Source organism: Microchirus variegatus (genome assembly GCF_963457635.1).
Source record: "Microchirus variegatus genome assembly, chromosome: 2".
Lineage (NCBI taxonomy): Eukaryota > Metazoa > Chordata > Actinopteri > Pleuronectiformes > Soleidae > Microchirus > Microchirus variegatus.
The window spans coordinates 41286214-41301397 of NC_139803.1; the positions used below are offsets into that span (position 1 = coordinate 41286214).

Consider the following 15184-nt stretch of genomic DNA (forward strand, 5'->3'; position numbering starts at 1 on the left):
GGGCGGGACAAGACGCGCGCGTTTATCTCTTGAATCTGATGAACCACCAGCAACGGAATTCACTTCTTATTTTGCGTTTTTCAGTCAAATTCCAACCCGTTAGCCGCCGTCTGTCTTGGCGTAAACAAGTCACTTCCTGTGCGCAGCTAGCTCGGGCAACACAAAGATCGTAACGCGGCTATCCCGAAGTAGACGCGAACACGGACAAATATTCAAGTCATCTGTTGTGGAGCCAATAGATTAAATCAGCCTCACTATAATTTTAATCTAACAGATTAACCAGATTATTTGTAAAAGTTACGCACAACAGCTTTAAGACAAATTTTGTCTCAAAAATGAATTTTTTCAACGTCGGTTCCCTTAAAGATTTTACTCCGAAATTTAAAATAAACTAGTGCTGGGCGCATTAACGGCGTCAACGCTAACGCATGACACGTTTCCATGGCGACTGACTGGAAAAAGACGCGCGTGACGCCATGTTTACGCGACTCCCGTCTCTAAAGTGACGCTAAACTTTAAAAACAGAGGCACACATACGCAGTAATGCAGTAAAAAAAAAAGAGTGTGACCTTTGACCCCAGTGCAGAGGTCATGTGTTCCAGCAGAGGTGAGACGGGAGGTCCAGGCCGTTGTCGCGGGCGTAGCGCGTCCAGCGCTCTTCGTCGGCGAGGTGCGTCAGATACCTGCGACCCGTCCTCTGTTCAAAGTCACGCAGGTCACACCACAGCTGGAAGTCCTGCAGCGAGGAAGAGGAGGCGGGGCCAAGGAGAGAGGAGGCGGAGCCAAGAAGACGGACATTTAATCCACTTAAATATGAGCAAATTCTCAAGTGAAAATAAACGTTATATAGACGTCCGACCTGCAGCCACGGATGAGCCAGAGCTTTGCCCACACTGAAGCGTCTCCTCAGCGACACCTGCAGGAGGTTGTTGATCAGACTCACGGCTGCAGACAAACAAACAAACAAACAAACATTTACTCAACGTGTTTTTAAAAGATCAGGAGGTGGAAAACTATAGAAAACAGAAAGACTTGTTTGAACGATAGTGTTCTCAATATTTAACACATTAAATATTCAATATTTTTATATTTTATTTTATTCAATATATTTTTTATATATTCTATACGATTGTATCATTAAAAAAATAATAAAAATGGGAAAAAGTAAATTTAATGTCAGAGTTTAAAAAAAGAATAAACAGGGTATTTAAAGTTTAAAACAAAAAAATTTGTCATTAAAAGTGAATCAAAATTGAAAAAGTAAAGCTAAATTAATGTGGTTTAAAGAAGAATAAAAAGTAGATTTAACGTTTTTAAAACGATTTTTCTCAATATTTTACACATCAAATAATATTTTTGAATTTTTTTGCCATTAAGAAAAGAATCAAAATGGAAAAATTAAAGCAAAATTAATGGATTTAAAGTCGTAAAATAAAGACGACACTTAAAAAAACAATCATACAGTTGATGCATTCAAGGACACCCACAAATATGGTTGTGTCTTTGCATAAAAATAAATAAAATCCACTCATTTGATTCATTAAAGGTTCAGTGTGTGACATTTAGGAGGGTTTTCTTAACAGGAAGTGATGTTTGTCTTTCAAATTAAAACAATTTGGTTTTTGTTTGAGCTTCTGTGTTTCTACAATAAACCAAATGGTTTCTAATCAAACGGTTGGTGGCGTCCCTGAATGCACCGTCATAAAGGTCATAAAGAGGTAAAGGTGGTGACCCTGAATGCACCGTCATAAAGAGCATAAAGAGCATAAAGGTGGTGACCCTGAATGCACCGTCATAAAGGTCATAAAGAGGTAAAGGTCGTGACCCTGAATGCACCGTCATAAAGAGCATAAAGAGCATAAAGGTCATGACCCTGAATGCACCGTCATAAAGAGCATAAAGAGCATAAAGGTCATGACCCTGAATGCACAGTCATAAAGAGCATAAAGGTGGTGACCCTGAATGCACCGTCATAAAGGTCATAAAGAGGTAAAGGTGGTGACCCTGAATGCACCGTCATAAAGAGCATAAAGGTCATGACCCTGAATGCACCGTCATAAAGGTCATAAAGAGGTAAAGGTGGTGACCCTGAATGCACCGTCATAAAAAACATAAAGAGCGTAAAGGTCATGACCCTGAATGCACCGTCATAAAGAGCATAAAGAGCATAAAGGTCATGACCCTGAATGCACCGTCATAAAGAGCATAAAGGTGGTGACCTTGAATGCACCGTCATAAAGAGCATAAAAGTGGTGACCCTGAATGCACCGTCATAAAGAGCATAAAGGTCGTGACACTGAATGCACCGTCATAAAGAGCATAGAGAGCATAAAGGTCGTGACCCTGAATGCACCGTCATAAAGAGCATAAAGGTGGTGACCCTGAATGCACCGTCATAAAGAGCATAAAGGTGGTGACCCTGAATGCACCGTCATAAAGAGCATAAAGGTGGTGACCCTGAATGCACCGTCATAAAGAGCAAAAAGAGCATAAAGGTGGTGACCCTGAATGCATCGTCATAAAGAGCATAAAGGTCGTGACCCTGAATGCACCCTCATAAAGAGCATAAAGGTCGTGACCCTGAATGCACCGTCATAAAGAGCATAAAGGTCGTGACCCTGAATGCACCGTCATAAAGAGCATAAAGGTGGTGACCCTGAATGCACCGTCATAAAGAGCATAAAGGTGGTGACCCTGAATGCACCGTCATAAAGAGCATAAAGGTCGTGACCCTGAATGCACCGTCATAAAGAGCATAAAGGTGGTGACCCTGAATGCACTGTCATAAAGGTCATAAAGAGCATAAAGGTGGTGACCCTGAATGCACCGTCATAAAGGTCATAAAGAGTGTAAAGATGGTGACCCTGAATGCACCGTCATAAAGGTCATAAAGAACATAAAGGTGGTGACCCTGCAGTGAGACGTTAGCCCAGGTTTGCCTCGGGTACATGAACGCAGCGTTGGTGATCTGCTGCTTGATGTCCTCGTCCTCGTTGAAGGGGAACGTCCCGCTCAGGCTGACGTACGTGATCACGCCCACCGACCACATGTCCAGAGAGCGGTTGTAGCCGCTGCTGCTGATCACCTCGGGCGCCAGGTACGCCGGCGTGCCCACCACCGAGCGCCGGAACGACTTCTCGCCGATGATGCGGGCGAAGCCGAAGTCGCAGAGTTTGACCTGAGACGACGACGAGACAAAGTGAGACGAATGTTTTCAAAATGGAAACTTTTCAAAATAAAAGAAGAAGAATCAAAGGTCACCTGAGGGAACGCGTCGGCCGAGGTCAGGAGAACGTTCTCAGGTTTGAGGTCACAGTGAGCGATGTGTTTCAGGTGAAGGTAACGCAGCGCCTCCAGGATCTGACGCAAAACAAACACATTTTTAATATTTACCACAGAAAAATACAGAAGTCAAAAAATAAAAATCACTAAAATCTCAAAATTTGCTATTTATTCCACGACCGGTTCTGTCTTTCTACAATTCAATTTGGTTTTGAAGTATTGTCGTTGTGGACCGTTGCCCCCGTGTGGCTAAAACTGGGCATGACACAAAAACATAAAACTAGGTCATAAAAAGTGAAAAAAAAGAACAATCTGCTTAAGAACGGGCTCATGCTGAGATTTTATTTTTATTATTTATTTTTTAATGCAGAAAGTACTTTGTCCTTTAGCTTTAGAGGTTAATATATAAATAAAACAATATAAAAATATTATATTAATGAGTTCTTAAGTTGAGTTAATTTTTTTTTATTATTGTTTAATTAAATTAAATTAAATCAATTCATTATTTATTTATTTATTTATTCATTTAATTAATTAATTAATTGATAAACATTTTTATTAATTAATTCATTAAATAATTCATTCACTAAATAAATAAATAATCAATTAATTAATTATTAATGGATTTTAAAAAACATTTTTTATTATTATTATGAACTATTATTTATAATAATTAATTAATTAATTAATTATGTATGGTATGGTTTATTGTTATTATTTTTTCATGCTTTGGTTTATGTTTACAATGTGAATTATTTTTTTCATATATTAATTTGTGTTATTTTTTCCCGTGCGTTCACAAACACCTGCGTGACGATGAAGCGCGTGATGCGTTCAGGGAGTCGTCCTTTCTCACTGGACAGAATCATCTCCAGCATGTCTCCGTGAAGCTTCTCCATGACCACGAAGACGTGCTGCAGCGTCTCGAACATTCCCTCCAACAGAACCACGCCGGGGTGACACAGAGCCTGGACGAGCAAAAACACACAAACGTCAGATTATTCAGTCAGAATAATCCAGTAAAAACACACCGGTCATCTCTAATCTGACCTGTAAGATGGAGGCCTCGTTCCTCAGCTGTTCTTCTTGTTTGGTGGGGAAACGCGTTTTGTCGATGACTTTGATGGCGACGGCTCGACCCGACTTCCTGTGAGTCCCTGAACGTGAACACAGAAACATTTATTTAACGCAATAAAAGTTTTATTTTTCAAAATAAAGTTCATTTAAAACCAGGCCTGTATAATCTGTGTATTAGACCATTTGTTTTTCAAAATAAAACTAAAAAATGAGAAAACAAAAAAACATGACTTATAATTTGATTTTAAAAATAATATTAAAAAAAACAGATAATCACTTGTTTTTCCCCGATTTCCGATATTGCACTCAAATTGAAAAATTTAAAAATAAACAGATAACGAGTGTCGTTTCCCGTTTCGTCCAGTTTTGATTTTTCCATCGAACGCGAATTACGTGACCTGAAAGTTGCGACTTAAGTAAAGTTAAGTAAAACTATTCACAGATTCAAATTTCTGTGATCGATAACATTTAAAAGCAACATCGCTGAAACACATGTCAAACATATTTTTGAATCAAAGTAACGTAGACGACGAGCGATGACAGTTTTCATCAAAAAGAGCTGAGAAACGTAAGAGGGCAGGGAGCGTCTACAAAGGGCAACACCAGAAAAACACTTTTTTTTTTTTTAAATTCCATAACTGAGCCTCAAAATGACATTTTTGCTTCTTTTATCCATAAAAAGGTGATTTTGCCCATTTTTACAGAAAAATTTACAACTTCCTGCACGTTAAAATAGTGTATGAACAATTTAAAATGAAGAAAAACAAAAAATGTATTTAGAAAAAAACACTGTAGTTGTACATGAACACCAGAGTTTGCTCAATTTGAAATTTAAACAGTATAAAACACATTTAAAAATGAGTTTTTGTCTCATTGTCCAAAAACAGGCTAAAAAATGTAAACTTTTTCCCGTTTTTGGCAACAAATACAAATAATTATTGTGGCTTTCAGAATTCCAGTGATCTGCGATATTCTCTCACCTCTGTACACGACTCCAAACTGTCCTGAGCCCAGAACCTCGTCTGTGAAGATCTGATACACAGAGCTGATGTCCTGCAAAAACAACACAAACACACGTAAACAAACACAAATAAAAACGAAAGAAAACAACAGAAAAACACCAGACACTTACCAGACCGTCTGTGTGTGAACGTGAATCTGAAACAGAAACACAGAGACTCTTATTTTGGAAAATAAAATATCAATATTAATCCACCAAACAGGAAACAGATTTATTTATTTAACCTCCTCCTCCTGCTCCTGCGTTGCTCTCCACAGGCATCAGACCCTGGCGGATGGCGTTCTCCCACAGTGACGCTCCTCCTCCTCCTCCTCCTCCTCCTCCTCCTCCTCCTCCTCCGTCGTCGTCTGACACACAGAACACCAGCGATGACGTCACCACCTCAAAGGAGTGACCGCGGTTGCCCGGCAACACGGGTACGCAGAGGTGGGCGGAGCCTCGCACCTGCAGCACCTCACACAGAGGGATCTCCTGCAGGAGGAGGAGGAGGAGGGTTCATTTATTTTATTTTTTTTACCTTAAATGTAACTTTCATCAGAAGAAAGATGCAGATTAACAGGGATTAGGATTAAACTAAAGGTTTTGTTTGTATTAGACTTTACTATAAAAAACAGATTTATTAGATTTCTTTTCACTGTACATCGTTGTGTGTTTGTTTGTGTGTTTGTTTGTTTGTTTGTTAAATACATTTATTTACCTTGTAATACTTGTTGCTGCTGTCGTTCTGGTACAGAGTGATGCTTTTCCAGTCCACGATCCAGTAATGACGTTTCCTCTGAGACAAGAAAACAACAAAAACAACAACAAACAGACAATAGAAGGTCAGAATTAACTCATATTCTACATTAAAATATTCTAACTTAAATCTCAGAATTCCAACTTTCTGACTTTAATTTCAGTATTCCAACTTTTCTCTCAGAATTCAGATTTTTTTGATTTTAATCTTAGAATTCCAACTCTCTGACTTTAATCTCAGAATTCCGACTTTTTGACTTTAATCTCAGAATTCCAACTCTGTGACCTTAATCTCAGAATTCCAACTTTCAGACTTAAATCTCAGAATTCCGACTTTTTGACTTTAATCTCAGATTCCAACTCTCTGACCTTAATCTCAGAATTCCAACTTTCAGAATTCCGACTTTTTGACTTTAATCTCAGAATTCCAACTCTCTGACCTTAATCTCAGAATTCCAACTTTCCAACTTAAATCTCAGAATTCCAACTTTCAGACTTAAATCTCAGAATTCTAACTCTCTGACTTTAATCTCAGTATTCCAACTTTCCTCTCAGAATTCTGAATTTAATGTCAGAATTCCATCTCAGAATTCCAACTTTCTGACTTAGTTCTCAGAATTCCAACTTTCTGACTTTAATCTCAGAATTCCGACTTTTTAACTTAAATCTCAGAATTCCAACTTTCAGACTTAAATCTCAGAATTCTAACTCTCTGACTTTAATCTCAGTATTCCAACTTTCCTCTCAGAATTCTGACTTTAATGTCAGAATTCCATCTCAGAATTCCAACTCTCTGACTTTAATCTCAGAATTCTGACTTTTTGACTTTAATCTCAGAATTCCAACTTTCTGACTTTTTTTTTCACACGTGTATTAAGGATGGGAAACAACAATACAGAACACATTTATTTTGCCCTAAAAAGGGGAACTCAACTATTCAGTGTGTGTGTGTGTGTGTGTGTGTGTGTGTCTCACCAGTGGGTCAGTGTTGGTGTGATGCAGCAGCCATCCCTCTCTCAGGACTCCGCCCCCTCGCCTCTTGGTGTGATGCACTGATTGGACGAGTCTCATCAGTGGGATGTTGCTGCTGAAACACGGACTGTCCACAAAATATAATCTGACATTAAAAAGTCAGTTTGAACCACGACTGTCCCACAGACCACAGTGTTGTTGTACAGCGGTGACATCATCAATGACATCATCGCTCCTGCTCTGACCTCATTGGCTCGCGCTGTTGCTCGTCATCGTCGTTGTTCTTCGTCTCTGCGAGCGAGTCTCCGTCAGTGGACATGTCTTCTTCATCGTCGTCGTCTTCATCGTCGTCTTCGTCCTCGTCCTCCAGGGACGTCATCGTGCTCAGCTCTGAATCGTCGTCCTCCGCGTTCACCAGGACGCTGTAACCGGCTGCTGAGGATTCTGGGAAATCAGTGACATCAGCGCGTGAAATTTGTTTGACTTATGGTATAATATAATATATAAATGATATAAGTACATCAGTAATTATAAGTAGGGCTGAACGATTTTGAATAAACATCTAATTGGGATTATTCAGATTTTTTGTCAATTTATTTTGGAATAATCCTGACTTTTATTTTGAAAAACACATTTTAAAGAAGTTTTCTTCAGTCTGTAGAATAAGATAAATGTCATCTAAAATGTTTATTTCATACACATTCGTTTTGGTTTAGGTTTAATCTGACAGATTATAGACAGATTAGCCTCGTGAATAAAAGAAAAGGTGATTTTGAGTGATTTTTATTGCTCGTTTTGACCCTTTAAGGATATTTATGTAAGAACAGGTAAGAAGGACTGGGTCTGTTTTCATTCCCCTCATCAATGAAAACAGATGATTTTTATTAAAGGTGCCATATGTAAGAATGTGGCCAAAAACAGTTACTACGTTCAAATTCAAAACACAGAGGTCTTTTAGGTTTGGTTTTCTGACGTAACTGGCAACCCGTGGTTGCTCGGCAGCTGAGACTCTACTGACTGCAATGATTGGTAGACGGCGGTAGGTGGCGCCACATGACGCCAAAACATGATTTCAAAACATAAACATGATTTGCAGTCTGCAAAAATGCAAATATTTTGTCTGTACTGTTGTTGTTGGTGAGTTCAGTTTGTTATATGAACATTATTCCTGAGTCTCTGTGACACATTAGGAGGATTTTACGGCCTTTAGTCGCTTTAGATTTATCACGTAATGCACCTTTAATATTTAGCGTGAAGTAAAGTCGAGTAAAGACGAGCTGACCTCTGCCGTTGACACCTCTCCTCTCTCCTGGACAGTCTCTGGACACAGAGGATTTACAGCGCTGATGACAGTTAAACCTGCAGTCTGAGCACAGCACGAACACAAGGACACAACATGTTATTTATGATATTTATGGTCCAAAACTCAACTTAAAGTCTGCTCATTATCATGATATCACAAAAGAAACAACACTTGCTGCTCTTTCATTCACAATAATAATAATAATAAAACATATTTCTGACCTGAGCACTGCAGCCCCTGCCTGAAGAGGCCTTTGAGCAGCCTCTGACAGAGCTGACACACCGTGGGTTTGGTGTAGCTGTGGATGTGGAAGGTGTGAGGAACCTGAGGTCTGTTCCTGTCGCCGCGGCCCACGCCCAGCCACACCGGAGGCTCCGCCCACGACACGGGTCTGGACGAGGGCTTGGTCATGCTGATCTGAGGACGCAGAGAGGGGAAGTTTTCTACGTTGTGATCGTTAAACCATGTTGAATATATAAGTTCTCGTGGTGTGTCCTCTCACCTCCTCCAGACTTCCTCCCGCCTGGTTGGACAGCGACAGAGCTCGCGGTCGTCGCGGAGGAAACAGAGAGAAGCTGGTGCTGACCTGACGACGAGCTCGACTGCAGTCGTTTGGCAACAGGAAGGCACAGCGTTTGTGGAAATCTAACCCGCAACCTGGAGCAGATCAGATCAGTCACTTCAGGACGATGATGACCAGAAAATATACAATAAAATTTAAGAGATTTGACGGCAGAAAGTACATGTAAAAGCAGTGACGTGGGATTATTGTTCAGATTAATGTATATATTACAAACACTTACAGTAATCCATGTGCAATTTCTCATTTTTCATAATATGGTTTTAATATTGTGTAATCTTCATCCAGTTACTTATTTAAGTGTTATTTAATTCTGCATCAGAAAATCTAACAACCCATTTTCCCACAGGGATTAATAAAGCTATCTGACTCTGACTTTAATCTCAGAATTCCAATTTTCTGACTTTAATCTCAGAATAGCAACTTTCTTACTTTAATCTCAGAATTCCGACTATGTGACTTTAATCTCAGAGTTCCAATTTTCTGACTAATCTCAGAATTCTGACTTTAATCTTAGAATTCCGACTTGTGACTTTAATCTCAGAATTCCAACTTTCTGACTTTAATCTCAGAAGTCTGACTTTCTGACTTTAATCTAATAATTCCAACTTTCTGACTTTAATCTCATAAATCTGAGTTTCTGACTTTAATCCGAGAATTCAAACTTTCTGACTTTAATCCGAGAATTCAAACTTTCTGACTTTAATCTCAGAATTCCAATTTTCTGACTTTAATCTCAAAATTCCAATTTTCTGACTTTAATCTCAGATTCCAATTTTCTGACTTTAATCTCAAAATTCAAATTTTCTGACTTTAATCTCAAAATTCCAATTTTCTGACTTTAATCTCAGAATTCCGACTTTCTGACTATAATCTCAAAATTCAGACTTTCTGACTTTAATCTCAGAGTTCATGCAGTTTTCTTGTATTCTTTTACTTCCTTTGTTTACACGGGTATAAAGTATGTGAAACAACAACACAGAACACATTATTTTCCTCTTTACCATCACATTTGAGCCCCTGCCTGACGAGCCCCCACAGCATTTCTCCACAGTGGTGACAGAACGTGGGCGTTCTGTACGAGTGGACGACCAGAGAGTGAGGACGCATCCTCACCTCTGTCACTGAGGCTGAGCCTGAGACGACGCAATAAAAAAAAAGTGTTTAAACGAACCGTTTTCCACGAGAGAAAGTCAAACCCTGAAGAAAGCGTACAGCGTTGACCTCTGACCTGCGACGATGACCTCGATGAAGTCTCCGTCCTGCAGAGCGTCGCCGTCCCTCAGACGCTGCAGCAGCTGCTCGGAGGCCGGCTGATGACGGAAGAGGAGGAGCTTCTCACCGGTGCCCACAACGCTGCAGTCAGGGGCCTGGAACACACACACATGCTGGTTATGCAGTCTTTGTGGGGACTGTACCATAAAACCAGGCCTTAATCCCACAAAAAGCCCTTTAAAGTTGTGTGGAGCAGCCAAAAATATAACATTATGTATTAAATATTATAAAATAGATGTTTTTTTATTTGTAAGGTGTTAATATTTTAGTGTTTTAATGCGTAAATAGTGATGTTTGAGTGTATGTGATCCTGACATTGTTCTCATGATGCTGACCTGCTGCCTGGAAACACATCAAACTCAAACCGTGTGTGTGTGTGTTTGTATTTGTCGCCTCTTTAGGACCCTTTTTTTTCTATCAGAAACACTGACCTCGTTAGGACCAGTCGTCGTCATGGAGACCGAAAACCTGCTCCTATGAAAGTTCAAGGCTTTCATAGGATTTGAACTGCGGTTCAGTTAAGGGTTAAGGATTAAAATAAACAGACTTTCAGTTTAGTTTAAAATGTCCAAATGAACTAATGTCCTCAGAAGAACAGGTGGACAAACACCTGTGTGTGTGTGTGTGTAGCTAAGGGAGAGGCTGTGGTCGGAAAGTTTGCTGCTCTCTCTTCGACCACACACACACAGAGACACACACACACACACACACACACACACACACACACACACACACACACACACACACACACACACACACACACACACACACACACACAGCTTCAAACACCTGCTCTCTTCTCTGTCCTCATTCTGCACTCGACACTTTTCAACCTGACCAACAGTGTTTTTACTGTTTGTTCTGATGAAGGGATTATCAGACACTACTGTCCATAATCTGACAATCTGAGTGTGACGATGATGATGATGATACGTGACAATATAAACCACAGTGTGATGATGATGATGATGATGATGGTGAATCTGCAGTAGCCTACACAGTAGGAGATAACCTTTAAGTCCACTTCCTGTCAGCACAGACAGACACTTCTAATGAGTAACTTTCCTCGTGGGATTGTGTGAAGGGTTAACACACACAGATTATTCTCAATGGAACAATATATATATACGTATATATACACATAAATATATACATACATACATATATACATACATACACACATATATATATACATACACACATATATACACATACACACATATATACACATACATACATATATACACATATACATACATATATATACATATACACACATATATATACACACATATATACATATATATTTATACACACATATACATATATACACACATATATATATATATACATATATATATACATACATACATACATACATATATACACATATACATACATATATATACATATACATACATATATATACATATACACACATATATATACACACATATATACATATATATTTATACACACATATACATATATACACACATATATATATATACATATATATATACATACATATATATATATACACACATATATATACATACATATATACACATATATATATATACACACACATATATACATACATATATACACATATATATATATACACACACATATATATATATACACACACATATATATATATATACACATATATATACATACATATATATATACACATATATATACACACATATATATACATACATATATATATACACATATATATACATACATATATACACACACATATATATACATACATATATACACATATATATACATACATATATACACATTAACATCACAGCACACAGAGCCGTTGTAGTCGTTGACCCACGTCCGTCTCGCATCACAATCTTCTAATGTGATTCATTTTTTAAAATTAGGCGCTCGAAATACTTCGCTCACATTCATCTCAGTGACACAAACTGACCACACGGGGCAGCAGAGGACCAGAAAGCCCCCTGTGTCCACGCGTGAGCGAAAAACGCTGATATTCTCTCTGGGGTTTGGTTGCAGGAAGAAGGAACGTGTGGTTTTACACACTTCAGTCAGCGAGGGCTAACCTCCAGATTAATATAAGCAGATTAAAAATCTGGCTTTGCACAATAAGGGTTAATGCAACTCAATTAGTGTTCAACTTAACCATTTCTGCAAATTTATAGCCTCAGAATATTTTAAATTCCAAAGTCAAAGTGTAAAAATCAGTGGAATGCTCCTTTAAAGCTAACGCTAATATAAACCCCTCCCTAGTTGATCTCTCACCTTGCGCTCGATGACCTCAGCAGCTAGCCTCTTAGCGTAGCGGTAGCTCAGGTTCTCGGCGGGGATTCGAACCACCTCCCTGAACAGACCCAGCTGGAAGCGAACCACGGCCTGAGCCGTCAGGCCTGAGGGACTGGACGGAGACGCTGCTGCAGACATTAGAGATGCTCTCACGGCCTGTGAGGACAGAGGAGTTATTAAAACAGACGAAAAAGACAACGTGGAACCTTTTTAAATAACGTTCTGTGGACGTAAACATCAATTCTGACTGTTATGAGCCTGTAGATTGGGATTATTAGTGGATTAATTTGATTTAAAGATACACTGAAGCCTTACAGGAAGCAAAAACTCGACCTGTATTTATCACTTTAAAACAAGCAGATGAACCAGTTTCTTCATGAGTTAACGTCCAGTTTTACCCAATTTGTGCGTGAAATCTGAATTTACAATAAAATATAGTCTATAATTAGGATTAGGGTACGTTTCAAATGAATGAAAGCACAGATTTGTGAAAAAAGGAAACCACTTCATGAGATTAAATCAAGTTATATGACATTAGTTGACGATAAAGTGAGAATGCATCTGTTTTTATTTCATGTTACTCATGTTACTGCGGTTCCTAAAAGCTAATTTTACACTATTTTGTATGTGAAATCTGAATTTACAATTATATATAGTCAATAATTAACTATTAACAGATATATATGTGCAGATTATCACTTTGATACTTTACTTACAAAGGATTTCTTCAGTAAACATGTAGTACACTATATTTCTATATAGATATACCTATAGATGTATACATGCATGTACACACATATACACGTACACACATAGACACATATACATACATATATAGTTCATATTAATATATTTCACATGAATAAAAGCACTTTTTTTTTTCTTTTTTTTTAAAGAAACCACTTAATTACATCAAATCAAGTTATGAGACACTAATTTTACCCAATTTTGTAAAAGAAATTTGGATTTACAATGATATATAATTGTAAATAATCCAAATTAACTACTATACGGGTCATCTTAACTCTTTACTAAAGTAAATATGTAATACATGATGTGTGTAATACAAATACAAGAAAATAGCAGATTACGGGTTGATTTTAGTTCATATTAATGTTTCAAATGAATACAAACCACTTCATTATATTAAATCTTAGTTATTTCATGTTCCTCGTCTTACTTTTGCAGCTGCGGTTTCTTAAAAGCGTTGATCATCAGTCCAACAGCAGCAGCAGCAGCAGCTCTGGAGACTCTGGTTTCCTCCGTCGGGGGGAACTCGACTGACAGGAAGTTGAAAAAAAAAGATTTGTGCATCACACGGTTAACGCCCACCACACACACACACACAGACACACACACTTCATTTCTGATCTTGTCCAAACCCAGTTATCATCAAACAAACCTGACGTCACACGACGACAAAATGAGACTCGCTGCGTTTGAAAAGTGGAATTTCTGTTTATTTATTCAACCTCTGATAAAACACACTCCTTCACAATAAGAGCCTTCGTACGGTCATCAGGAATATGGAAGCTGACATTAACAGTTAAACACACACACACACAGCTCTGAGCACATGTGGTCATTAGGGCTGCAACTCACCTTCAGTAACCTGGAAAACAAACAATTTTGGTTATCAACTAATTATTTTTCCCACCAACTTAAACTGTGATTTCAGCTTTTTCTTTTTTTAAAGCTGCAGTACGTAACTTCTGGTGAATTTTACTATTTTCTGTACAGCAGTGTTCTTTTTTTTTCAGAATAAAAGCTCTGAACTCGAATAATTTAAGATCAGATTTGCGGGCGGGGACAGGAAGCGTTTATCCGGTCAAAGTTAGATTTGTATCAAAACACAAACATAATCAAAGTTATTCTATTTGACTTATTTGAAAATACACTTTTTTTGCTTAATGAAAATAATTGTCAGTACCTAACGTTTGTCAGGTTATCTGAGATAACGACTCTAGCCAATCAGCAGGTAGCTTCCTTAGGCCACGCCCACAGTCAGGGCTTCAAACAAAAGGCCAGGGAGCGCAAGGAAAACTAGTTTGGCGCGCAAACGCAAAAAAACTCAAGAGCAAGCGATTCAATTTCCGATCATCGCAAACAAAAAGTGTTTTTTTCAAATAAATAAAACTAACAATAACTTTCAACGCTTTTATTTTGTAATTTGATGTATTTTGATTTTGTGGTTCAAGTGTTGCGCGACAATATCGACACAAATCTTCACTCAAACCGTTTGTGGAAACTTCTTTTGCGTTTTTTTTAGTTTGCAGTCCTCAGTTTTTCTTTCCTCGCACAGTTGCAGTTGCCGCCAAGTAAATCACTTCCTGTGCGCAGCGTGGGGATGTCGTGACGGACGATCGAAAACCTGCTACACAGAGAAAAAAACAGACAACACTGAACCGGGGGTGAAAGTTACATACTGTGGCTTTAAATGCAAATACTTACTAAATTGAAAGTCTTTGGTTTTTGGACGTCATTCAACATTTATCACCGTTTTTATGGAGCAAAATAAAGATTATGATCGTAGAATGAGTTGCAGCTTTAATATTCATCACCATATATTTGTACAACAGAGAGAAACGTTGTTCCTAGATTAAATATTTACAACTGCAGCAACTTTTATTAT

At 38.3% G+C, this 15184-nt stretch overlaps 1 protein-coding gene across 1 annotated transcript; it reads right to left on the minus strand.

Annotated features, from left to right (window-relative positions):
- Positions 1-589: 589 nt before the first annotated feature.
- On the minus strand, positions 590-12675 carry prkd4 (protein kinase D4; the record flags this gene model as incomplete). Its single annotated transcript, XM_083907347.1, has 17 exons — positions 12532-12675; positions 10202-10340; positions 9975-10106; positions 8893-9047; positions 8612-8807; positions 8370-8453; positions 7333-7531; positions 7091-7214; positions 6078-6155; positions 5735-5851; positions 5340-5412; positions 4333-4439; positions 4089-4250; positions 3262-3360; positions 2911-3178; positions 860-945; positions 590-736 (listed from the first exon to the last, which is right to left on the minus strand). Exons 3-17 carry the CDS (start codon positions 10078-10080, stop codon positions 590-592), a joined length of 2001 nt encoding a protein of 666 aa, XP_083763473.1. The 5' UTR covers positions 10081-10106; positions 10202-10340; positions 12532-12675.
- Positions 12676-15184: the final 2509 nt, after the last annotated feature.